The 26,861-nt window shown below is 37.2% G+C and overlaps 1 protein-coding gene across 1 annotated transcript in view; it reads right to left on the bottom strand.

Moving 5' to 3' along the window:
• The window catches only part of cntn3a.1 (contactin 3a, tandem duplicate 1), a 93,411-nt gene that overhangs the window by 11,081 nt on the left and 55,469 nt on the right, over positions 1–26,861 (bottom strand). The window contains exons 11-16 of the mRNA XM_044115159.1: positions 25,647–25,786; positions 19,506–19,638; positions 16,897–17,047; positions 9,348–9,475; positions 3,380–3,555; positions 665–782 (exon numbers count right to left, since the gene is read on the bottom strand). Of these exons, the coding sequence (XP_043971094.1) occupies positions 665–782; positions 3,380–3,555; positions 9,348–9,475; positions 16,897–17,047; positions 19,506–19,638; positions 25,647–25,786 (846 nt within the window). The remainder of the gene's footprint in view (positions 1–664; positions 783–3,379; positions 3,556–9,347; positions 9,476–16,896; positions 17,048–19,505; positions 19,639–25,646; positions 25,787–26,861) is intronic.

The following is a 26,861-nucleotide window of genomic DNA, read 5'->3' as shown; positions in this document are numbered from 1 at the left end:
ATTATCTGTGATACTAAGGCCCATGTTGTAGCAAATGGTGGAATGAAACATCAGCATATTTTAAAAAGAACTCTGGTGGCCTTCGTAGGGAAAAGCAATGTATTATTTACTTATTTACAAGGAGCAAGATTTAACATTTTCGGCTTAATCGAAAAAGAAGTGGTTCTGAAGAGGGGAACTCAATCTTTTTCATGGGCCTTTCTCAATTCACAGAACAAGAGCCTTTTAAAAATGTGTTTGTCAAAGAAGATTTCATAGCAAATACGATTATCCTCCAATCGTATTTGCAAAAGAGGAGTGGATAAAGTATTGATATCAGAAGGAAACAACAACTGTGCACTCTGGGGTTTCTTGGTGGCAATCTTTTCTGAACGCAGAACTTTTTCCCAATTCAATTATTGTACTAAATGAAACGCGTTTGTGTGCATGAGAGATTATGTTAAGATAAGTAATTAAAGATGGGTGCACTTTAAAGGATTTTAAACAGCTGTGCTGCGGGTGCCTTTAATCGTTGTGGGTGTTCACATCTGACGTTAAAGCTTTTAGCTCCACTCTTTATCATCCATTCATCTCGGCCAACTGAGTGTGCTTGCTTGCACTGGTAGTTTTAAATCTTTTTTAAAAAAACTTTTTTTTTTTGATTGTGGTATAGGAGGATCCTTACCTCTGACCACTACATCTGTAGCAATGGACACACTGTCCACCTTGGTCTGAACTGCACAGGTATATTTCCCAGCATGACTCAGCTGGATGTTCCGGATCATGATGTCACCTGCTGAACGCTGTAGACGGAGGTGTCAGAAATAAAATACATGGTAAGTAAGAACAGTAAAAAGAAAAAAAAAAGAAAATAAAGGAAATAATAATAAAACAACACTTAATTGGTCGAGTCATGGAGTTGCAAAAGTGAATAAAAGGAATAGGTAAAGTAAATGAAATGTCAAAGCAATTTCTGGTCCTCTTCTGTTTATTTCATTAAGAAAAGGGAGAGAGACGGCACTCATCCAGGGACATTAAATAGCCGATTATTGCTTTAATCTTCATTTATAAGGGCAACTTTTTGTAAGGAATTAAAAAGGTTCTTTCAGCTCCATTTCTTTTTATATGCCCTGGCTCTTTATAGTCTACAGAAAACCACTCAATGCCAAACACACGGTTAACTGTGAACTTTAAAGTTACAGCCGATATAAAGTTGATGTCTTATCTCCGAGAAGCGAGAAACTGTGAAGGGAGAAGCGACACTGGAAACTACTTTGATGTAAAATCAGGGACATTTTATGGAGATAAAAATGCAGTTGCTCCCAATCCGTCACTCTTTGAAAAACACCTGCCATCATTAAAGTAACAAAACTCGGGATAGAACGGATTAGAGCTCTTTCACTTTGACAAACTTAATATGTGGCATAAAAAGAAACTCTGAGCTTATACAATCAAATGAAGAAGTGAGTAGTCCTAGAGAAGTCTAAATTCGTCTGTTGAACTTTAACGAGAGGAAGATGGGTAAATGTCACTCCTTGTCCTGAACACGTCTCATCTGGATTTGCAAAATTTAGGTGAAGAACAAAAACAGAAAATACGCTAAATGGAAAATCAAATATCAAATTATATCAGACGATCTTTGAGATGATTTTCTATGTTTAGTCAAATAATTAGATTTTTACATATTCACCATACACACACACATATATATAGGTGTTAAAATTGACTCAAAAAAATTTTTTTTCCCAATATTTCCTTTTGGATAAACATATGTTTTCCAGATTTTATTACCAACAGAAAATGGCACCGACCAGGATGGAGAACCTTTTGGATGGAGGTGATGTTGTGAACAGTAGAGGAGGAAGAGAGTGGTTTAGTCACCCTAAGCAAGGTTTGAGAAAAAGGTAACAAAATAACATCTATCTACTCTAATGTATCTGTTTTTAAAACATTTTCATGTGCAAAATGTATTTTACTTAAGTGAGAAAGAAGCTCACAAAAGGATGTATAACCTCTTTCACAGTTGTCCAGATTAACTCTGTGCCTGCTAGCTACTCTTTAAACTCTTGGTGCTGCCAATCTTATTAATTGTCTTTTCACATTTTATTACATCATGCCTGTTTTTAAAATCTCAAAGTCAAAATTAATCAACCAGGTATTTGCTGCTAGAAAATACACATGGGAAAAAAAAAATAAAAAATTCTGATCATGATCGCTGCCTGACTAGCTCACGGTAGATACCCTGTAGCACTCGGTTGCATAAAAAAATAGAATTTGAATAAAAAACACAGAGATAGACTATTTATAAAACTCCTGGTGTTTTAAAAACAGGCTTAGTGTGAAAAGGTGAGCTAAAATTCTTTATCCTTGTTCAAAGAACTTTAGTGAGACTGAAAAAGCGGCAGAAAGGGACGAACGTCCTCTTTCACTAATGAAGGAGGTGACTGCACTTCACAAACTGAGCAAACAGCAATTCTTTTATTTTGTAAAGGAACTATTAAAAGAACCCAGGATCGATTCTCTTAAGCAACCTTAGAGCATTTACTCACATTTTGAAATTAAAAATGACAAATCTAACCAGCTGCAGCTGTTTCCTTTAGCCACTCAATTGTACCTGCCTGAAAAATCTCCTCAACCTAAAAAAACAGTTGCACTGTATAAATTATGTGTAAAGATCAAAAATATGTTTTGAATATATCAAAGCTTTTTAACGGAGGACTTTGGAATAATTTTGTTAGACTCAGAAAGCTTTTATATAAGTGCAAGGAGTCATTGTAATCAAATGGAAATAGAAACTTTCAAGAAGACAAAGTGAGCTTTTTATTTTAATCTATTGGAAAGTTATTGACAGCTCAGTAGAACATAGCTCTTCAAATGGATTTTTAAGCAAAACTGTGAGCATATGTTTAAGTAGCTGTCTAAAGTAAATATACACAGATCAGGCATCATACTGGTTATTTCTGCAGCTGCTAGTGGGAGGTCTCTGTAGCTGGTCTGATCTATAAAATGAGGTCTAATGAAGGAAAACGGGAGGGAACGTCTTACATGGGTGAAAAAAGTTTGTTGAGTCATATTGGGAATAAAGGCTGGCCCATGTGGTCGGATCCAACCGAAGAGCTACTGTAGCTTAAACATCTGAAGAAATTAATCTTGCTGCACACGCATCAAAGTTTGTTGCATATGTTTCTGCACATGATCAGACTAGTAAGGATTTACAGCCATCTGTGGCTATGGACTCTTTCAGCGAGACCTCGACTTACAGGACTTGAAGGATCTGCTGTTAAAACCTTGCATTGGCAGATACAACAGCACAAAGTTAAATTGTCCACCGTCCGGGCAAACGTAGTTTGTACAGAAGACACTCAAACGAGGGAATGCAAAGATGCACACATGGACTCACCCCACCGACTTTTTCAAAGTAGGCCCCTTGACTTCCAAAGTGGATGACCTGCTCATTGAAGAACCAGGTGAACTTCAGATCTAGAGTCGGATCGTGTGAAACCTGGCAGGGCAGCACAATGCTCTCGCCAACGGTCACATCCAGGTGCCCTGCTGGACTCGTGATTGTGGTTGCCTCTATAAATAACAGAAAACATTTGCAGGACATAAATCATTGATAACGTAGTAGTTTTTTTTTTCCTTTTTTTCTTTTTCAGTCTGAATAACCTCCTGTACACTGACCAACTTGCTACCATGTTGAGCAAAACTGTGATTTTGTCTTCTCCCGAACTCTGACGAATAATTACAAAAACAAATCTCATCTTTTGATCTACTTAGAAGTGAGACGTTAACGAAAGAAAACAAATCCCTTTTGAGTCTGACAGTGACCTCCATTTGCATTAGCATATACACAAAAGCACGGTGGGGAAAAAAAAAAAAAAAAAAAGCATGTAAAAACAAAAGAAAAACCTCCAGCTACTTTATAATAGATCAGCTTTCAGTCTGTAATTTGGCTCTGCTTGTGTGCGACAAAAAGCACCATTATTTCCTCCTCTCTGTGGTGCTCGTCAAAATAATCTTTGGTTGTCTCAGCTGGATGTCTCATTCAGCAGTCGTGTTGTGCAGAGGATTCGTCCCATCCAGAGGGGCCTACACACCTGTCCTTTGTGAATTCTGCAGGCATGTCATAAGCATCTAATGGACGGCCTAGCAATGCAATATGTCAGAAGAAGTAAAGGTCTATATTCAGCTCTGTCAAAACAAGTTTATCTCACAGCTCTGGAGGAAAAGCAATTGCCCACTACATTTTATTCCAGGTTGAGCCTTGAGAAAGTTTGGCACATGTGGCAAAAATGAGAGGAGCAAAACTTGTGCAATGAATGACTGCTGTTATACTGTAAGCTGTGGTGTGCTATAAAGTAGAGTTGTGTCATGATCTTTTGAGAGTTTGGTTGTGCTTTGCTTTATTTAGGTAGTCCATATCCGTTTACATAGCGCTCCTGTTTCCTCAGCCTGGTCACTTGCCTTCCCACTGCATCCTGCTTATAATCATACACCTGCTCCTCATTTGCTAATGAGCTCTGCGTCGTTTTTGATTTGAACTATTACATATTAAGCATGCTTGCATTCATTGTTTGACCATTTTAATTTGGGCACTTTCACAAGGAGCACAAGTTATTGTAGAAGAGCAAAACAGTGATATACATTCTTTCTCTGAGTAGACTTCCCTTTTTCGACTGATTTTATTGTACTTACTGCACAGTTGTTCAATCAACCACACTGGCATTATGAAACCAAATGAGAGAACAGTGCTGATAAAAACATGCTGAACAGAAAGAGTCACGATATCTAGTTAGAATCTGGTTTTATTTGTGCTGATCAACGATTTATCAATATATTGCTGGTACGACAAGGGGAGCATATAGTAAACAGTACTAGACTGTTTTTAAATTCTATGCAAATTTTTCATATGTTTACTGTACAAAGTAGATTTATGCATCATTTGCCTATCAATATAGATATATATTATGTTTTCTATGTTATAGCAAATTTCTTGTGCATGTAAAGTGTGCAGAAGAAAAGAGTAAAGCAAGGCTTCTGTTTGAACCTCTGATTCAGAAAACATGTTGAAAGGAACCACCAAAAGGCATTTTAATAGACCAGTGGTGACTCTGCTCTTTAGAAATGCCTAGAAAATCCCTGGTACTGCAGTATCTGATTTTAATAGACTGAAATCTTAAACAAACCAAGCAAGACCATGAGCTACTTTGAGAAACAGTTATGAATTAAACATTGCAGGAGGGAGAAGATAAAGAGTCCTGTGCCTTACTTCCAGAGGCCACTAACAATAAGTGGCCTCTGTTTTACTTTCTTTAAGTAATAATTACAAAGTGACGAGTTTCTCAATGTCATTTCCAGTCAAAAGAAAATTGCTCTTTCTCCAGATTCCATCACATTAATAGGTTTGTCACCTTGTCTGAGCTCTGGCAATCTTAACAAAGATGACATTCAGCGTCTGACAAGACAACCACCTTGAACATACAGCCGGATCAGAGCTACTTAAATCTATTAGGATTTTCCTTTCTCCTCGCAATGTGCTACTTTGTGTCATGTAGCACATTGCTATCATGTTCAGTTTCAAAAAGGTTAATTGAAGTTTGTGGCTGTAGCAAAAGATGTGAAAAAGTTCAATACTTCTCTGAAATACTCTTAACAGCGAGAGTTCTTTGAATCTACAGAATATGCAGAGACAAAAAAAAAACCAAAAACTAGTTTTGACCCATCTGTCTGACTGGCTTTTATCATCACCTCAATGTACCAATCAGCTGTTCAACAATAGCCGACTAAAACGCCCTGAAAAGCACAGCGATCTTTGAAAAGCTTCCTAGCCCCCATTTACTTTATCGAGGCCCCAGAGCTGCTGCATTCAAAAGGAACCAATGGACTGATGCCAAAGGCTACTGGAGAGCATGTCACAAAGACCTACTCATTCTTAGACTCTAAACAGAGAAACGGATAAGAAAGAGATTGTTCAAAAAATAGACTTAGTCTGAGTGTTTCAAGAGTCTTTTCAAGGACCCCTGAGAAAAGCTATCATCTACGATTAGAAAGAAGTTGTGCCATAGATCTCATAAGAACGACTTGAGTAACAGCAAAGTGGCAAAAAATAATAATATACAAATACCTAACTATAGTTTTAGTATCAGACATCGGTGCATGGCAATATTCGTGTTAGGTATGACAATAAATATATGAAAAGATCAGGAAGGAACTTTACATAAAACACTGACATTAAGAATTAAACCCCCAGAGAACACATTCTCAAGTAAGCAGCTGTTTACATTAACTGGGAATCACACATTTAGTTACTGTAACTGGAAATCAGTTTCTTTGATGTGAGATGGTGTGGTAATAAAATAATGTTTCCAAAAGAAAGATGCACATATGTGACAGATCTTATAGAGAGTGAGTTTTGGAAAAAAATCTGTATCATCGTACAGATAGGATAAAGCATCAAGTGGTGACTGGAGGCATCAAAATAAGATAAGAGAGTCAGAGGGATCCAAAGTTTGGGCCTGGTAAAAGGACATAAAGGAAAACAACAAAAAAAACAAAGGAGTTTCTATGTTGCTTGGATGCTGTTTGGTTTAACTTGATTCCTCTGCCCGTCAGGAAGAAAACATAAATAAATTATTGGTAAAATAGATGTGCTCTTTATTTCTGTGTGTGTGTGTGCGTGTGTGTGTACATCTGCTGGGACAATCTGGTGACTCCTAGGGCTTATTATGTAGATTTAAAAACAATAACAAGATTTCAGGGCTTCAAATGATTGCTCCCAAATTGTGGTACAGGCAATCATCGACATTTCTTCTCGCAACATCTAAACATCAGTGAGTAGCAGCTGAACCATCTCTTTCAAAATCAGATTTCAGATAAACAGAAATACAGAAAAAGTTTTTTTTTTTTTATGATCTGAGTTAAAAAAAAGCTACTTGAACAGAGTAAAAGAAGTAAGAAGGTTGCGGATGGCTTGAAAGTGAAAAAGATGTCAGTAATGAATTCTATATATAGTGTATCTATTTGTTAATCTACAATAATATAATATATTTTTTGTATGTACTTTTATGCTTTTATGTTTGTTTCAATCGACCTGCCTCGGTTGCCTTTACTTTTCCACTCCCACAATTGAATTTCACCACTGTGGGGCAGTACAGTGTATTTCTATTCTATCCTACATACAATTTTCAACTTCATGTCCCTTTTGTGCATTTAAACATATCTACTCCAGAATGGTTAAAAAACGCTATAGCTTTATTATTAGAAAATTGTGAATTATTGCAATTCAGCTGTATTGCAATAATAGTGTGAACATTCATGAAACTCGTGGCTACATACAAGTTAAAATCCAAAACAAACAATCAAAAATAACACACAAAACATGATAAATCCAGTTTTTTTTTTTCTGTCTTTCTGCGTAAATATACGGAGTGAAAGTAGATAAGACACTTCAAAGAGCTCGAGCTGTAGCTGAATTGCAATCTCTGTTAAGATGATTTAAAAAAGCACCAATTAGAATTTGAAACAGAGTATTATGAGACATCATAAAGTTTTTCCTCTTTTTGAACTTTTCCTGTCTTCTTGACCTGCTCTTCTACTCAGCAGATTAAAATCTTATAAGATTGACAGGACAGACAGGGAAAACGTAAAGTTGTCATCTGCAGCTAAAAGACGGAACCTAAAATAGCAAACCCTCTAAGGCCTTTGGGTTACAGCAGCATCTGACTGCAATCCCCCGCTCAGTGACAGCTCAGACTGGCTCTGTACTCCAGCAGCCTGTGGCTCCGCTGTGGAAACCTAAATATCCACTTGCTGCGCTTTGTTGCACGCTCAGTTTGAATGTGTAACAAATCAATGCAAAATGGAATGTGGCCACTGGAAATGTATGTGTCTGAGGCTTCCTCTGCGGTGGATCTTATTTTCCATCTTTTTCACCACAATAACAGTGACACTGGATACAACAGTCTGGTGTTGTCTTGATCTTGATATGCAGATTTCTGTCAACATTTTTCTTTCTAGTTCCTTTATGAAAGGATGTATAATATACGCAACATCCTGTCCCTTTAATCCGTATTTTATCTTCAGCTGGAGGTGCCATGTTTTGCTGTGCTTACCGTCTCAGTGACCACAGAGGCACGGGTCAGAAACGGTCCATTTTCTCAGGACCGTTTTACAAGAATCTTTATGTTTTCTCATGTTAGCATAAATGTTTAACATTGCTATTTGAGTCTGTTGAACAGAACCTAACCCACAGATGTATCACAGAAATCAAGAAGTGCATTAAGGCAGCTGCACGCACGTTCTTGAATATATACATGCAAATTAACTGCAAAAGATAAGTAGTTAAGTGGAAATCAGTTTCTATGATGTGAGATTGTGTGCTACCAAAACAATGCTTCCCCTGGAAATAACTATCTCTGCTGCCCTGCCTTATGACCTATAACAAAGGTTATCTTTACTGCTATCAAAATAAAATTAGGAGAATTTAGCTAAATAAATGGTGCAATTTGTTATTACCACCTTTGATCATTGCATATGCAGGAGTTAGGGCACTTATTAGTTAAGTAACGAATTCATACACATTGGTCCAACACTTTTGATGTAAAAACAGAATGAGTGTAATATCTGTGAAATTGCTCTGCAGGATGCCACAAAAACTAGGCCACTCTCCATGCAAATGGCGTGCCCAGACCTCGGTGCCTCCTTTTCAAAGGACTAGATTTGTTGCAGACTGAATTAATATGAAGAACAGACTTTAAGGGGATATTGAAATTACTTTAGGGTGAACGAGAAGAATGAATTTTATTATGTCTGGTTTTATTTAAAAATAACAGACTAGTCTTGTGCCTCAATAACCCTTGACATAAAATATCAGTAGATTGTTTTTTTTTTTTTATTCTAAACCACATGAAGCAAGTTCAAGTGGTTAAATTGTTGTATAACGTATGTACATATCTAGTTTATTCTTTATTATTGACAATATCAAACCAAATATATAACTAGTTTGATGCTGGTTACTTGTTGAAATGCTATATATATTGATAAAAACTGTTTTTTTTGTTTACAATTAAATAATGTAAAATTTTATATTCATGCTTTTTTATTTGTTTGCATTGATTGAAACAGGACCACATCAACCCATGATTAGTCTTCACGTTTTCTAAAGCACAACTTCACTTTTAATATTCAGTTAAGTAGGAGTGGTGGAAGACACTTTTAAAGATGGCGGTTCTCCGATCCTCTTATCAATAAAATAGGTGTTGTGAATTTGTCTAGTACAATGTTTGGACACATGCCTGGAAACTGCAATAGGGGAGTAATAATCAGTAAGTACATCAATGGAAATGTTTCAAATCAGTTCAAGAACTCACCTTTAACGAAAAGGCTTCCAGAGCTGCTCGCTACTCCAAACTGGTTTCTGGCTACACATGTATAGATCCCAGCATCCATTTTAGTGACATTGGATAGCCGCAGGCTGCCATTATCCAGCACCATCATTCTGTAGGGATCAAAACACTACATATTACCATTAGACTCCATGTTAAGAGAGGAATAAGAAGTTCAAAGTCTAAAAACAGCCAAAGTGGTGCGTGGAATTTTCATCAGGTTGATGTAAGTTGAAGCTCTGTGTGAACTGTTACAGTTTGATCTGTCACCCTCTAGTTCATAAGTGAAGAGAGAGAGAGAAAAAAAATCATTTCATGGGGTAAAATTCACATCTTGACTTCATGACAACAGTGACGGGGATCAACTGTGCATATCAAAAGTGATGAAACTTTTGGTTTACCACAAAAAAAATGATACAAGTCATACATATTTTCCAAGACTTTCAAAATAATATTTAGAATTTGTGTTATTCACTTTCGGAGACATGGGGCACCTTTTAAAGCTTTAGTGAAATGTAAATGTTATGCTTTGCGGCTGTTTTAATAAGGGATGTTATTGAAAGAGATTGCAATTGTGGGTGGAAATAGCTTTTAAGGTAAAATGCAATTATTTGTTTTACTGTGTTTTTGTTTGTGCAGGTGTTCAGTCAAGGATGAAGTAAATGAAAAGAAAACACTTAAAAAGATTAGGATCCTTGAATACCCAGGAAAACTAAAAACTAGAGGAGCCGCTGAGTAATTAACTGCTTGATTGTGAAAACACATTCTTTTATCATTTGTAAAAACCTGAGTCCATACTGAACAAAAAGATTAAAAGAAAGTCTCATTTCTTTCATTTCTGTAGACAGTGTCATTAAAAACAGTTATTCATATATTGTAAATGAAAGTTCATCACTTGTCTAGTTTAACGCAGTTAAAAAGTACTGCATTTTATCACCTGCGGTTCACTTTTACAGCTCGTGCGCTCTCTGTTATCACTGCGTGCCAGCTGGTTTTAAACAACATATTTTCCTTCATTTTTTTTCTTTTTGAACTTCCTAATTACTAAAAGCAATGCATCACATCCAAATCTATTAAATCCCGTGAAAGGCAGAAGCACTGCACTGTTTGGTCATTCGTTTTCTGCAGTAGGAATGTTAGTTCTGAAATGTCAAAGGTTAAATGATTACAGTTTGACTCTGAACAGTTTAATTATTTCCTTACTTTGGTAAGTAAACCAATATGATACATTGAGGCAATCACAGATATTGAGTTTCTTATTTCTTAATTTATTGTATTTTTACTCCTTTGGGTAAAAATACAAAGTAAACCTTTACAGACTGATTTGGGCTTTTGATTTTATGTAGAACTTTCTAAATTAATGGGGTTTTTTCCTAATCGTTGGTTATATTGCGCTGCTATATTACTCTCTGAAACACCCAGACAATAAACGCTCGACTCCACCAGCTGCCACTGTGTCTCACAGCAGGCACTAGGATTGCCATGTTTGATGGGTTACAGGGGCAATGTACATCCATGGATCACAGGAAAAGAGATGAGACAGTGCCAATTTAAGAGATGTAAACAAAACAGCAAGCTTTCCTACCAACAAAGAACTCTTTATCGAGAAAATAATACATTCAAATGCAATCCATTCACAAGCTCAACCGTTTAAAGGAACTAATCAGTTCTGTATCGGAAGCTGATTGCTTATGTTTAATTTATTAACGTGACTGTTTTACATACAAAACTGTTTGTCCTCGACTCCAAATCTGCTGATTTTACCTCAACAAAAACAGTTTGATAATTTCCTATTTAAAATTCAGAAAACTTGCTGTTTTTTTCTCGTTTTAGTTTATCAGAGTAATATGAAATATATGTTTTGTACATGGCACAACTTTTGATATTTTAATTGTATTTTTCCCCAGTTTCATATGTCTGAGCTGTCTTGATTTAACAGGCAAACTTTACAGACTTGATAGACAGAAGAAGAAGAATCCTATGAGGATGTCCCGATTGTGACATTTATACATGCAAGGTATTAGGAGATTATTATTTATCACAGGTTCTTAGCTTTGAGTTAAATAATAAAGAATGTAGCTCTTATTTAAACAAGTATAGGCGGTGCGAACATTTTTCTGTGCAGTTCGCAAATCTTGTCCAAAGACAAAAGAAGTTTTGTGCCAAGAAAACATTTTTTGAAAATACTTTCCAAAGTAGAGATTTTTTTACTCAGTATTTTTTAAAAGTCTCTACATATAAGATGATTTGGCAACCTAGCTCCTGCATGCAAATAGTCACTGTCTTCATTTCTAACCGCAAAAAAAGCTGCTTAATGGCATTTTCCGTGTATGGTATGCAATGATTTCGATTATATAACTATCAAATATTTTAAATATGTAACAAAAGCTTCTGACTAAGAAGAACTGGTGAACTGTCCAAAAAAAAGTGAGCTACAAATGTTTTGTGAGAATCTTTAGTCTATCATTCCTTTAGCAATGTTAATGTTTGTCTCTCTCTGAATTCCAATGTGTTTATAAATATTTCGCCTACTGGCAGCAAATGTTTGAAATTGAGGGAATGTCTGGATAGTGGCTTTATTACAAAGAAAGAAACTTTATCAAAAGTATTTTCTCGGCAAACTCTCAAAAAGGGACTTTTGGAACTTCATAAAGAATCAAATACTATATTTAATAACTTAGCCGCCAGAAATATCAAACAAAAAATGCCAATATGTCCTGAGGTATTTGGCATCTTTAAACCAGAGAAATCTGAAAAATGTGTTCAAAAAGGGAATTAAAGGCAACTACAACAATGGCCTGCCAACAAAAGGAAAAGAAATGCTGATAAAAAGGTTCAAAAGCATTTCTGATTATTGTTGAATATTTAAGGAAGGGCTGTGGAGTTCTTCAACATCAAGGAACAGCTGTTTTATTAAAGCTTTGCAGATTCGCGGAAGCACAATTACAGAATTAGTCAGTCAAAACTGCCTGTACCAATTCAGACATAGAAATTACCTAGACAGGCAATAAAAAAAAAATCCTCTGTTAATAGAGTCCCACTGCGTCTTGAGCTAATAATTAATTTGGCAAGGCATCAAAAGTATTACAAACATGTGAAATCCAATAAAGTTCATGAGCGCAAATCAATATTTCCTGATGTGAAACAGCTGTTCTGCTGAGATTCTAATTTTACGGCTCTAATTTGATCTCTACCACATGTTGTCTGTGTCGAAATGCAAAAATTAAAAAATAAAAAAGTAACACTGAAACATTCACTGAGTAAGACATACATTTGTTAACAGCTGAATATTATTTATGTGTGCAATATCCAGCAAAAATATCCCCTCACAAAATCCGCCTCCGGACCCCCTTCCAGCCAGGAAACTTTTCCTTTTGTAACTTTTTACACTTTCACATATTTCTAGGAAGTTTTAGTCACTTTCTGAACATAGAAGTCAATTTCTGCATTCTGTTCAAAATGCAGCCTAAAGTCTTTCCGCATGTAGTTTGAACATTTTCCATGGGTATGTCTCAGTACTCTGAGTACTCTAACCTCCTTACGCACATTAAAATCATGACTTTTAGGTTAATCTAATTTTCCCTTACGTATGAGTTTGTGAGTGAGTGGTTGTCTGTCCTCTGTGTACCATTGTCCTTCAAGGAAAAGCAGGTACGAACAATGGATGGGTAGTTGCTATTCTTAGAATGACGTCATAATTAGCAATCCTTTACAAAGAAAATATTGTCAGTGAGGCAGGATGAGAACGTATGAAATAGGCTTTACTCTATGTTCTGTTCACTCTAACATCGTCAAAAAACAGGAACTGTATTTTTCAAACCATAATTTGATTTACTTTTTTACTGGTAATTGCACATTTTCTTACGAAATGGGTAATCTCCTTCCTCCTTCCAAAATGAAATACTTACTAGAAACTCCCTTGTCATTGTTTAAACTGTAAATGATAATGGGGGTTAAGACACTTTTTAAAAATATAACCGTTTTAAAGGTGCCTGAACTCATCCTTTTCTTTAAGACCCCTTTTAGGGGAGGATGGGCTTTTTAAAATGATCAAGAATGACCTGTATTGCTTTAAAGGATGAAGAATTAAAGTACATTAGTCTTTACAACATCGCCCAGTCCCCGCGGAGCCGGACGTATTTTCTCCTAAGTGAACGGAGGGCTTTCTTTGTAATGGGCTATAACAAAGAGTTATGGATATGAGATGTCAGTGGGATAAGGCTTGCCAATGAACTCTTGCAGACGACAATGTCAGGCTTCCCTCCCCACCAAAGCTGCAAAGAAACGGAGAGAAGGATGTGTGAAGAAAAATATCTTTCAGAAATGCGCTCACTCCGATTTCTTTTTTCTATTATTATTTTTGAAAGGCCGCTCTATAGCAATTAAAGTACTGGTGAAATGTGAGGGGTACATAAAAGCCAGGGTGGTGTGACAGAGTAAACATGCACTTTACCTCAACCCTTTGCTGGCCCGGCATTAAAAGTGAGCTATCGGCTGTAATCTAAAAGTCTCTCTGCGGTGTTACAGAAAAAAAACCAAGAGGCTGTAAATGAAAACATTATTTTAACCACTTCAGAAGAATTGTGTAATTAACTCGGTATATTACAAACGCCTCACAATTTTCTAAAGTGCCGCTTAAACGCTTCACTTGAACTGCTGAATCTATTTCTAGTAGCACAACTGGAAAATTTCCACCTCACAGCAGGAGGATTATAAATTGATTCATAATATGACAAAAGAACAGCACAGAGTGTTTAGCACAACACTCTTAAACACAGCGGTTTCATCTCGGGGTAATATTCCACAGCTCTATTCCTTATATCCGTTTCCCAGTTGCTGGCAGTGGTCAGCAATGAAATTTAATTAGGGTAAGCGCTTTACCGCTAACCTCATCACTTCCTGCATACTGTAAGTGCCGAGCATCCCCAGGAATATCTGGTTATACGTGAATTGGATATGAGCTGACTTAAGTATAGACCCGGCATGATTTTATTAACTAATCGGATACCGCGTTGTTCTTAGATGATTTGTTTTCTTCTATCTCGGAGGCTTGAAGACATTATCCCTGGAAGATTAGAAAGAATTATGGGTACTTTAGCTAAGCCAGTAGGATGGATCAGCACTGTGCCACCGCTGTAATGGTGCGGGAAACTGCCTCGTTTCAATGTAGGGAAAGTAAATGCTAACAAGCCAGGAAAAGGGGAGCAGGCGGGCGAGAGAAGTTGCAATAATGTAAAATCCGAACATCCTGCATGCGGCTCACCCACTTCAGGGCAAGGGTGGGATATTAAATCTCATATGGGAAATCTTGCTTTTATGGGCGTGATTGATATTGCACGCTGCAGCTTAGATGCATTTTCCCTCCAATGCTTTAGAGGCTGATAAATCTGCAAGCTGGGCTACACATTTAGCAGACATTTTGGAACATATAATCCTGCGCCTGTAGTATCCCGTACATAAAATATTTTGTCCTGTTCGGAATTGACGAAACGCGGAATCGGCTTCCTGAGCATCTTGTTTGCCAGGTGGAGGTGAGAGATGACTAAACCTGTGGCACCCCCGCTGTTCTGGAAGATGGATATACCAGAGGTTAGACGTGGCAAAGCTGCCGAGGCTGTTGAACAATTAATCCCATATCAAATGAGAAATATGCACCCCCGCCAGTTTCCTGCATGTGCCAGCTGGTGTGCTCTGCCTCTCGCTGGTTTATTTCTGCTAAAAATAAGAATGTTGTCAAACACAATATGAGTCATTTGCATAGACAAAAGAGAAACTAGAGCAACAATTATTGTGCAGCTGCACTTCACGATGGTTCTGTTTCTACAAGTTTAATCTGGTCGAAGTTTTGAATCTTATGGAGGATTTCAATGGAAAACTACTAAGTGCTGCCTGTTGGTTTGACTCCTTATGTGTTTGAACAGGATCTATTAGAGATCCAACAACTGGAAGTCAAATAAAGAGTGTTCTTTTTGAATTGCCCTTTTACCATTTCCGGAAATAAAACCCTGTTCATTTAAGTACAGAAATAAAATGGTTTCAAATTTTGAACATCACCATGACAACATTTTGGATGGTTAGTGTTGACATTTTAAAAGGAAGCTGAGATTAAAATCATATTTTGTGACCACACTAAACTGTGTGTTTTATGTCCATCATATACAATCTGTGTTGCGGATGCAAGCAGAAGGCAGTAAAAGAAAAAGAAAAAAAAAAGAAAAAAACATGTAATTTTCTCCTTTCCATAACTAGTTTTGCCACTCACTAGTTGTGAAGCACTCTACAGATTACAGACAGAAAGTTAGACAGTTAAATAATGGCTAATTTCATGTATGCATGTATAATAAACAGTGGAGTCTATTATTTAAATGTTGTAGCCATTTTCAATTGTGTAAACATTTTCTGCAGACTTCTCTTATGCTGGGGTCCTGTTTGGTGTTGCTTTCATGACATTTGGTGACCAAAAATATATCCTGTATGTATATTCACATTTTGAAAATATACAGATATATATATTTTTTTCTATTTCATGTATAGGTTTATTTATGAGGGTCCCATACCTGAGAGATGAATCCAGGATAAAGACACATACTTATGCTGCAGGAAAATAATTTTTTGTAATTACTCTGTTCTTAGAACTTTGTCTTCAGCTTATAAGACATTGCGCATATGTCTAGAACATCTTTCAAAAATGCTGATGAAATTGATAAATGATGAATCCACATATAGTAATTCTGCTATATATATATATATATATATATTTTTTTTAAAGTGATCACATCGAGAGTTTGATCACATTTCAACTTCAATTTTACGAATGTACAACTGCATCTACGAATGTAAATGAAAACCTTTCTACTGCAACGTGGACATAAACACCATAGATCTGACCAGTTGCCAATCTTTGACAGCTAGAACACAATTTTGCTTTCAGACAAAGAGCGGTTTTCTCTGCCTGATTAACATTTTCTTCTCCTTTTCTATCTTCTCTTAGCTCATGGAGGCGCTGCATTGATTTTTCTTTAACACTATGTCTAATGAAACAAGGTGTCCAGCGCATTCCCCCGGTGTTCCCACCGCAATGACAAAAGAACGTGAGCACAGCAGCAACCCATTGATAAGTCCTTTTGGGCATTTGATCCCCTTCCGCCACATTTTGCTGGTCTGTATCACCGGTTGCCTTGTGCTCTAACGACCCTCCGGGCCTTACGTACTGCTAATGAGCTGATGGATCGGCACATCGATCTGATTGCTGCAGTCTAGAAACACCCAATTACCTTAAACAAACAGAGCAGAGACCAGCCAGAGGAGGAAAGTACAACACAGTTCAAGAAAGAAACGAAGATAACGGGGAAGGGAGTGGAGAGCGGACCCTGTTATGCAATGCAAATTATATTGTGTCACACTGTGATTCTGTTCTTCACAGTTTGTCAGCATGAATATCAAGTAGGATGAAATTAAATAAGACTTTTAAATCTTCCTCCGCTAGTAGAAGAGACAAACTCTACCGACAGCGGCAAAGAAAGTAACGTGGTACCTGTGGCTCTCGCGCAGGGCTTCGTTCCCCTTCCTCCATGAAATCACGCCGCGAGGAGACATCCTGGGCTTGCATTCGATCAGGACATCGCCGCCCTGTCGGGCCAATGTTTGTGTCTTCAACAGGTTTTGGGAGAAGTCGGGAGCAATAGCTGCAGGCGGGGAACCCAAGGGGAGGAAGGTTAAATTTATTGATTGAGGTAAAAGAGAAAGAAAAGAAATGGAAACAGAGCGGCTGAGGAAGAGCACAGAGGAGCTTCCTAAGACGTGAAGGTCACTCTATCCATTAGGCGGGTCAGCAGCACTCACATCCTGCTCTCTCTGAACGTTCATGCTCTTGTTTGCACACATCCAGAGACATACTCATAAATGAAGCATGGTACATAATTTTCAAGGGTGCATATTTCTTTTGATTTTAGTTGCGTGAATCTTTTTCAGAAGGACATTATGCATTAAGAGTCGAGCTTTTGGGGCTGTAAAAGCTAAAATGAGAGAATGTTAAACAAGGCTGAGGCTTTGTTGCTGCTTCTTTAGGCCCCTAATTACTAATGCACCACCGTCTGAAGCTGTTTTAGACGTGCACCGACTCAGCAAAAAGCTCTTTAAAGAGCACACAGTGTGGCATCAGCGACATGGTGCACATGCTGCATCAAATTTCATTATTTGACACTGCATGGGAAATGCAAACATGAAGTATTTCTTATTTATTTATTACTCATTTGAAGTCAGAAGGAAGATTTAAGTTAGCTGTATAGTTAAGGGAGAAGGATTTTCAAGGTCTTAAATTAATTATGTTTTCAATGACTAATGTGAAATGACTTAGTTGATTGACTAGAGATAAAACATGTTATGTTTTAATTACCTGAATAGAAATAATTCCTATAAACAAGAAGCTTGACTTGCCAGTCTGTTCTGTTTTCATATAAAGCAGCAGTACAAGGAAGAGAAGTAGCTCTTACTTCTAATACTTTTCATCACTAAAGCCTTGGTGTCAAACTGTCGCTGCTATCGTCTGAGACTGCATCAACAAAAACATAAAGTGGGTTTTTTTCAGCAAGTGACAAAATGCTACTTTGATTAAATATCTCAAATGCCATTTGCCCAGAAAATGTCTCCACAATAAAAAAAAAAGTCTGATATGTTTCTCACTCTGCTTGTTGAAGCAGCCATAAGAACATTTTTATGGATCTGTTGTTGAATCCACTTTTTAGTAAGTCAAACAACTTTTTAAATTAAGGTGGCTATATTTTTTTTATTGAATTACAATTGGTACCTGATGTTTTCACAAAGTATTTTAGCACCGATTAACAAATATATGCTCCTTTCATAGACAAGGTTCTTATAGAAATGTCTAAATGAGATGGTACAGTCAAGAAATGTGTTCATCAACCTTAGTATTATAGGATATTTCTTAATTTGGAAAATGGGGGAAATTTAATTGATTAGGAGCAACAAAATTTTAGCTGGGAACATTTGGCAGTAGATTCTGTTGAGGATCTGAATTTATGTTTGGAGCTTTTAGTGTAGATTAGGCTTCTGGGAAGTCATTCTTGACCTGTACTGAGGGCTTCTTTTTGCTGCATTTTATCTTGCTGTGACAGATACAGCCTACAAGCTAGCTTTGAGAAAAACCAAACACTGGATGGCAGCCGGCCAGACAAATATGATTAGACATACTATGAGTGTTGAAGTATCCCTAATTTTACAGACTTACAGGCCTGTGCTGACAAGAGGCCTGGTGAATCTCCAGCTGTAGTTCCTTCAGGCTTGCCAAGCAGTTAGACGTCTACGTCCTGTAGAGAACAGCTGTCATAAGGACAACTCTGTAATCATTCATTGGGTGACGATATAATATTTATGGGCAAAATCCTCAGCCTCGCCAATGATCTTTAATGGCTTCTTTATGCGTTACAACTTTCTGAAGTACTCCATTGTTAACGTAACATGTAGACATTCACTCTAGCTTAGGAGTCGGGTTTGCTAGCCAAGGTTATATATAGCGTGGTGTGGTGCATGTTAAACAAATGACTAGTCTACATAAGATTTTTGTGGTCTCAAACAAGTTCTGGTCGGGATCTAATCCCCTTTCTTAAGCAGTACGAAAAGGGGGCTTCTAATTTGATCCCCCAAAAAGCTAGAAACAGCCATGGAAAGAATAATTTAGGAATAGATAGACTTTATTATCCCTCATGAGTGGAAATTAAGGTGTAACAACAGCATCAAGATATGCAGCACAAGACACATCTGAAAATAGACTTAAAATGAGAAAACTCAGAATTAGTGGAGAGCTGCTGAAACAAGCTGTCGCCTCTCTCAGAGCCTGAAGTAGTGAATTTATATGTATTTGTTAAAACTGTAAAGCTGATGCAGTTTTGTTTTGTTTTCTTTTTAAGTTACGACTGTCTGTAAACTCTACGTATTAAAAAAAAAATCGAAAATTAGAAGTGCCATGTGAGCTTAGACAGAGTTATAGACAAACGTAAGCCAGGAATATAGCTTTGATTCATAGGGAAACAAGCAACAGAAAAATTATTTAGGTAAAATTATATTGATGACCCAGACGTAGAATGGTTGACATGCACAACAAATGCGCTGCCTCTACGCTCCTACCAATGACTCTGAGCTCAGCATTGGTGAAGATGCGGCCATGCTTGTTCTCCGCCACACATTGGTACATTCCAACGTCAGCCAGATTCAAGTTGTTGATTGTCAGCACTCCGTTATTCACCTGAACTCTGTCCTGCTGAAGAGAGAGATGCATAAATTAGTTTTTAAAACAGCTTTACGTATTCACAAATAACAAAGCCGCAATATTCAGAAAAGTTTTAGGAAATACTTTAGGGGTGGAAGTTTTAGTTTGGTATTTACATCATCTCCTATTAGAGTTTGCTGTTGTTAAGGAGGTGATATAGTGAATTGACAATTGAAAAAAATATATATCTTTGTGTTTATCAGTTATCCTTTAACATTTTGTTTAGTCTTTTGATCACCGCTGATATAAAACACTGTAAAATCTGGAGGATGGCTCAGCATCAACCTACATTAAAGACTTGATCGTTGAATCAAAGATCTCCTAGTTGAAGTGTACGCTGCTCCCCAGAATCAGAAGCAGCATTCAGTTTTTATGGTCCTCTAATCTAAAAAATAAAAAACCTCCAGAAGACTGCAAAATCTATATGTCTGGAGTTATCTTGGATTAATAACGACTGGAACACAGATTAATTCTAGTCTAGATTACAACTTTTCATTCCTTCTATTTATGTTGACAGTATAATCCAATGTTTCCTTTTTGTTTGCTTGTTGTGTTGTTTCCATCATATAAAGCACAGTGAACGGAAATGTGCCACACAAATAAACTTGACCTGACTTCACCCCACGCAATTTTTCTTGTTTTTGGACTCAGTCTCACAGCACTTAATGCAATTATTCTTAGAGCAGAGTTCACTTAACTATGTTGAAAACTTTGAAATATTTTATGACTTTTTAAGGCCCTGCAGAAACCTTTATTTTTTCTAGAAATAGTGTTTTCACTTTAAGCTTTGAGCCAGTGTATCAGTTTTATTGTTTGCATATAAAATAATTTTGTAGTATCTGAATGTTTACTTTTTGTCCAGTAGAACTCAGTAGATAGTTTCCTCCTGATAGGTTTTTCTTTATTTACTACTTGCGGTAACCTTTTTGAAAAGTGAATTTTTGAATATTTTCCTATAAGAAATCTAAGCACCAATATAGCACAACAATATCACCCATTAAAGATCTAAATACAAACTGTGCAGTTTGTATTTAGATCTTCTGATCTCTGTGTTCTTTCTGGCAAATGTGCTGACTCAATTTTGGTCTTTTACAACAAACTTTCTCTCCTATGGGAGTTTGTTAATTGAGACTTTGCTTATGAAATCTTAGAAGAATCAGTCACAAAGTCTTGAGCGCTGGAGGCTCTTTGTACTAACAAAAAATTAATAATCAGCTGGTGGTGGAAAACAAAATGCAAAAGCTCAATCAATGATATCTTCATCTCAGACACATACAGAGGTCCATACTAAAAAGAAAAGACAACATAAAAAAATAATAAGATGAAATTAGACAATATAAGAATAAGTTCAACAGGAATAGATGCACCCTTCTTCAAAGAGCCATACAGAGAACACTTACTAATAGCACCGGCTGAACAAAGTTCTTCTCTTCCCTCTGCTCTTCTGACCTTCAGAAGCTTTGCAACAGTCTACCTGCTTCCTTTTTATAGTAATGTCAATTTAAGTGTGGCAGCACTCATTGTTCCTGCCCTTGATCCTTCTATAGAGTGTACCTGGACTTTTTAATGTCACTGACAAAGTGGTCCACAGGGTCCTGTCGCCAGTCTGTCTGTCGTCGGGAATCATTACAGCACTGCTACTTGAAAAGGCAAGGACTATCCCTGAACATCAGTCAGTGACACTGCTGAGGATCTTCAAATATGTTTCCCTCAGAGGCTGGCTCAAGCATGCATCAGGCAGACACTTGGCTACACATGGCTGAGCTAGCACTGCAGCCTCAGCCAGAGGGGAACCAGGGTGGTAAAGGATGCAGTAGTTCTCAAGTGGAACAGAACAAGTCCACCCTTTTGAGGAGATAACTGGCAGTAACTGTTTACTGAAGGGAAAAGAATGATAGAGAGAAGGAGAAGAAAGATGGGGGGCCTTCAGACGAATCTAAAATAAGTTGAATATTTTGAGAAGTGAATTCATTCTAGGCATTCAGAAAGTGAAAATTGTACAATATATATTATACTGATAAAGGTTGTCTGCCTCAATACAGATATAAAAGTTTACAGTGATGCCACCCTGCTCTTTGCAGCTATTATAGCTGTTCTGTAAAAGCTGTGCACTTTAAAAAAAAAACAATATTCCATTTGCGAGGTCTAACACAGTTATTTGACCAACAAATGTTTTATTGGGGTCAAGAACTAAAGGTTAAGGTCATGACTAAAATAATTCAGTACATTGAAGCATTAAACTGGTTGGAAATAAAAAGCCATTTTCGAAAAATAAAACCCACACACATTAATGCCTTCTGCATAAGACGTTAGACTTGACACTATCTTACCAACTGCTGAACCCAGACTCAACCAATAGATCATGAGGCAAGAAAGGCAAGAATGATCATTCAAGAGAACCCCGTCTCCATTGTTTTATCCCCATTGCGTCCAAGGCTTTACTTGATGACATAAGGTTTAGATGCAGCTGCTCAGCCTGGAAAACCTCATTTCATGAAGCTCTCAGCTGATTGTTCATCAGCTAAATTAAAGATTACATGAGGTTCGGTTGTCTTCTGACTCTGCCGACAGAGTATTACTCCCAAGCTCCAGAGATTCTGCCATTCCCAACTGATTAAGCTTTGTTACAATGTCAATAATCATTTACTGAGGAATATTTAGTGATGAGGAAAATCCACAACCTGTTGTTGGACAGATTCCATTCTGCATTCATCGCACAGTATTCCAACAAAATTTCCTGAGCTCCTGATAGTGACCTGTCATTTTCATAGAAGCAGTAGATGTGATCGAGTGTTAGATGTTATTCATCTGTGTCCGTGGAAGTTATTGATTGGACCAACTGAGTTATGTGATATAGTGCCAAGGCTGGAAATATATTGCTGACGTTTTACTTTTTAAATTGATTTGTAAAAACCCATTTTTTCTCAGTCATATTAACATTTATTGAGCTGCACCTTTACTCTAAGTAAGGAATGATGCTTTCTAGCATACAGCAGCCCAACAGGGAGAAAGAGATAAACAGTATCTGTGAATGTTTGTGGTTTGGCGCCACCCTGAACCATGCTAAACGCTTCACCTGGATTTAAAAAAAAGTCAGTGCTGGCACCTTTGACAGTAAATCAGATTGGAGCCATTTGTCTGCTTTATCAACTCTAATTATGCATGGCGGCACATTGAAGCCAAAACAACATCAAACAATGTTGTGACACTAACCTATTGCTTTGCACGCTGCATATTTAATGGTGTTTTTGCAGCGGCTGGACCAATTGAACCCAACGACAACAGTTACACAGCAGAGGGCAACCAGAAGACCTCAGAGGGCGGCAGAAAGGAAATCGCACACTCTTATGTACATTACTAAAAAGGAGGTAGCTGGTGGCATATTGGAAAAATACAAGCTCGAGTGGGTCCTTGTTTTCCAGGGTGACATTTTGAAGTGACAGGCCTCTTCTGTGCCATTTAATTCCCACGGAGGGAGGAGAAAAGAAGGTGGAGAGAGGGAGAGAGAAGATAAGTTAGAAAGAGAAAAAAGAAAGAGAAAGGGAGCAACGGAGATGGCGAGATAACAGCGGGCATTGGGAAGAAGAGGACTGATCCATTCTAATGAGGAATAACAAATGGCCCCCTTGGCCTCCCCCTCCTCGTCCTTCTCTCTTTACAATGCTGACCTTTGGGTTTTGAAATTGATTTACCGTTGCTGCAGTTGAGAGTGGCATTTCGAAAATGGTAACACCACACCTCATTAATAAAGCCGCATGCACAGAGAATATCTTTCCTTGCCAAAGGTTTTTTCTTTTTTACAAAGTTATTTACAAATCAATATCAGATATGTGCAGGTGGGGTGATAAGTGTTTCAAGATGAGCCTAATGGGGGAAATCCATTTTGTAAATGGCAACGCAAATGTACTCATTCGTAGCTATCATCCGCCCAGAGTGAAAATTACAAACAGTTTCAACACATGTGTACTGACAGCTAGGCGACCAATTAAAGCATCTAAGATTTTGGATAATATTGACCCTTTAAACACACATCAGACAAAACAGTGCTCCATTTTCCATTTCATAGTCCAATTCAAACCCTGACAAAATCAGTGCACATAACTGAGCCATGCTTTTTAGTCATAAAGCATAAAACAGCAATAGAACAATAATACAAAACAGGGCAAATTGGTGAAATCTAAAATGCTTTTTAGATGATGAGGTATTTTTCCTGCCTCCCCCAGAGAGGGGACTTAATGATAAAATTGAGATTAGCAGATAAGCGACCGAGGACTAAATTGTCAAACAAAATCCCTGGTTGATTACAGACAGAAAATGGCACCACTTTGGCATTTTTGCAAAGCACATTCAAACACCCTCCCCAGCTAATGCACACACAGAGACACTCATTTCTGATGCCAAATTTAGTCAGAAGCAAACACAAGCATTTCAAAGTGGCATGTTTTTGCCAAGTGCATGCCTATGAGATGGAAGCGCAACTTGAATCCAACAAATACTGAATCCTTTGAGCAAAATGCTCCTAAATTTAGAGCAATCTTATCGCCTTTCATCTTACTTGTTGACATGTCTTTATCTCCATTTACTGAACTGTTTGAGGCTCTGTGGAGAGCAGCAATATTCTTTAAACAACTTTAGCAACACTTCACACAGGCGTGCAGAAACCATTCATTAACTTACCAAAATAGATTTGATCTTTACCATCATAGAGCACAAATGAATTAATTATTTTCACTAATCCCTCTTATTCCACATCTTAATTGGTTAAGGTGAGTCATTAAAAAGTGAGTTTGATTTCATTCTCCTCTGCCACATGCCAATGTGCAACTAGGCTAGTCACTATCCGAATGTTGCCTGCTAGTCTGCAAGTGTAATCGAGTAAATTTGGGTCTAGTGCAAAAAGCTTTGAGATTGCTTTGACTAGAACAATAAATACACAAATGTCGCAGTGTAAAAAAGATCCAACATGAAATCAATGCATATTATGACCTAAATGTGAGCAAGTAATGCTGTTGTTTAAAACAATGATGTTTGCAGCCTAAGGCCTCATGTAAGTAGCAGACAGGTTGCAGAATAGCAATATGTATGAGATCAGTCTTATTGCATCAGTAGAAGTATGGGCAGAAATGGAACAGATGGGGATCATTTTGAATCTCGGGAAGTAGAGTCTGTCTCTCCTGGTTTACTACAATTACATTAAATTAGGCTTTAATAAATCTAAATGAGCAACAAGTTTACAAAGTTGTTTTAAGTACACACAATATTAACTTAGCTTCTTTGTGTTTACAAACACAGAAAAGTCACAAATGCTTTACTGCGTTTGTCCCAGTAAACAAAGGTTCACATGGCACACATGCAGAACAAACGCCACTGAGAGTTACAACATATATTTGTATAAAGCGATAGCTGTGTAGAAATGTGAAAATATTTCTACAATATTTCAGCACAATGTAACATTGACATTGTTCGATATTAGTCATTTTTAAGAAATTAGTACCGTTACAATAAATGAAAAGGGGCTGATATTTCCATCTTGTTGCCACTTTTCTGGAGGGGAAGAGGAGAACGTTCATGTGGTGTTTGTTTGGTCATGAGACAGAGATAGTGATGCAGGGCACGATTTGGAAGAGTTTAACTAAAGCAGAAAAGCATGGTGGGGTGGTCGTCTTTCTCAAGGTATCCAAAGGGTAGTGAAATATACATCGGTATGAATTGGTTATCAGCCAAAACAGCAATATATGTATATTGAGTATCAATATTAGCCAAAATTTTCATATCGGTGTATCTCTCTCTCGCTCTTGAAATACAATAATACTTCCTTGACACAGAGATTTTGTATTTTTAATGTAGAAATGAAAAAAAAAATCCATTATTTGGGGTGCAAAACAATGAGTGGTATGAATTTGAATTTCACATTTTGAAACAAAAATCAAGTTTTTTTTTGGTGTTAATTTCTCCATCTCTGGTTCTGAATAGAAAATCCAATTAAAAAAATATTCTACCTCCATGTAATCCAGGGGCTCTCCGTTCTTCAGCCAGCGGTACGAGGGTTTTGGCTTGGCGCTGGCTTTGCATTCCCACACTAGGGTGTCGTCGATGGTCTTCTGAACATCCTGAGGCTTCTCCGTCAGCTGAGGTGGAGCTGTGAAGACACAAATCGATTAGTGTGAATGAACACTGTAACTCTGCAGAAATGTCTGAGAAATACCTGAAAGCAGCAGTTTTAACAAATCAATGAGGCAACCGAGAGGGCAATCAATCCATTAAGGAAGCATCCAAGGGCACAAGTCAGGAATCCACTTCCAATTAACCTGATGCTGACCTCCTTTTGGAAAATATATAAATAAATCTAAAAACTGTATAAAATTATTATAAAGAAAAGTGAATAATCAATGACTAGGAACAAGGAGAGCTTTAGGGTTTGGCTCAGGTTAATCAAAATATCATTCTTGTGCAGTAAAAAAATTAATTAGTTGTTTAACTTAACAGTCGAAATAAAAGATGCTTTTTTATGTAAAATTACACATCTGTTGATAAAATTTTCAGTTTAATGACAGTGTTCTTATTGTCACAAAACTATGTATGAGTTTGTTTTGTTGTACTCATAATTTCTAAATGTGCTTAGCTGCATTACAAACATTTGCTGCTTTAGAGGAAAATAAAAACAAAATAATACAAGGAAATGTCCAAACAGTTTCCCCGAAAAAAACAATTTTAACACCATCGTATTGAAAGAAAACATTTGACAGAAAGGTTTAATGTAATTCCAACACCCTCTACTGATTGTTCTAAAAGGTGAAAATACTGACAAATGACTGCAAATTACTGCACTACTATAAGAAAAAGTAAAGTGGTGTTTTAAGACAAGGTTAGTTTAAATGGGTAATTCGCAATCTTGGTGGATTACAAGGTAATTTAACCAATCTGATATATTTTTAAAACACTGTTCAACGTTTAACAGGATAGTTTGGGGAAAAAATTAAAAGAGAAAACAAAACTATGTAGGCTACTGGTACAGGCTGGCTAATGTTTGACTGACAAAACCGCATCTTTCTATTGATCTTCTGATTCTGTCCCAGAATTGATGTCTGTCCCACAAGGTCCCGTCAGCAAGACGTTAAAATGAGATTACAGATTTTTATCACCTGCCCACAAGTCAGTCTGTGAGGTTGTGCAATGGCACAAGAGTTATATCTCACAAGGACACACAGGGCTTT

The sequence above is a fragment of the Gambusia affinis genome, linkage group LG01 (assembly GCF_019740435.1).
Source record: "Gambusia affinis linkage group LG01, SWU_Gaff_1.0, whole genome shotgun sequence".
NCBI lineage: Eukaryota > Metazoa > Chordata > Actinopteri > Cyprinodontiformes > Poeciliidae > Gambusia > Gambusia affinis.
This window is presented reverse-complemented; position numbering and strand designations above follow the sequence as displayed.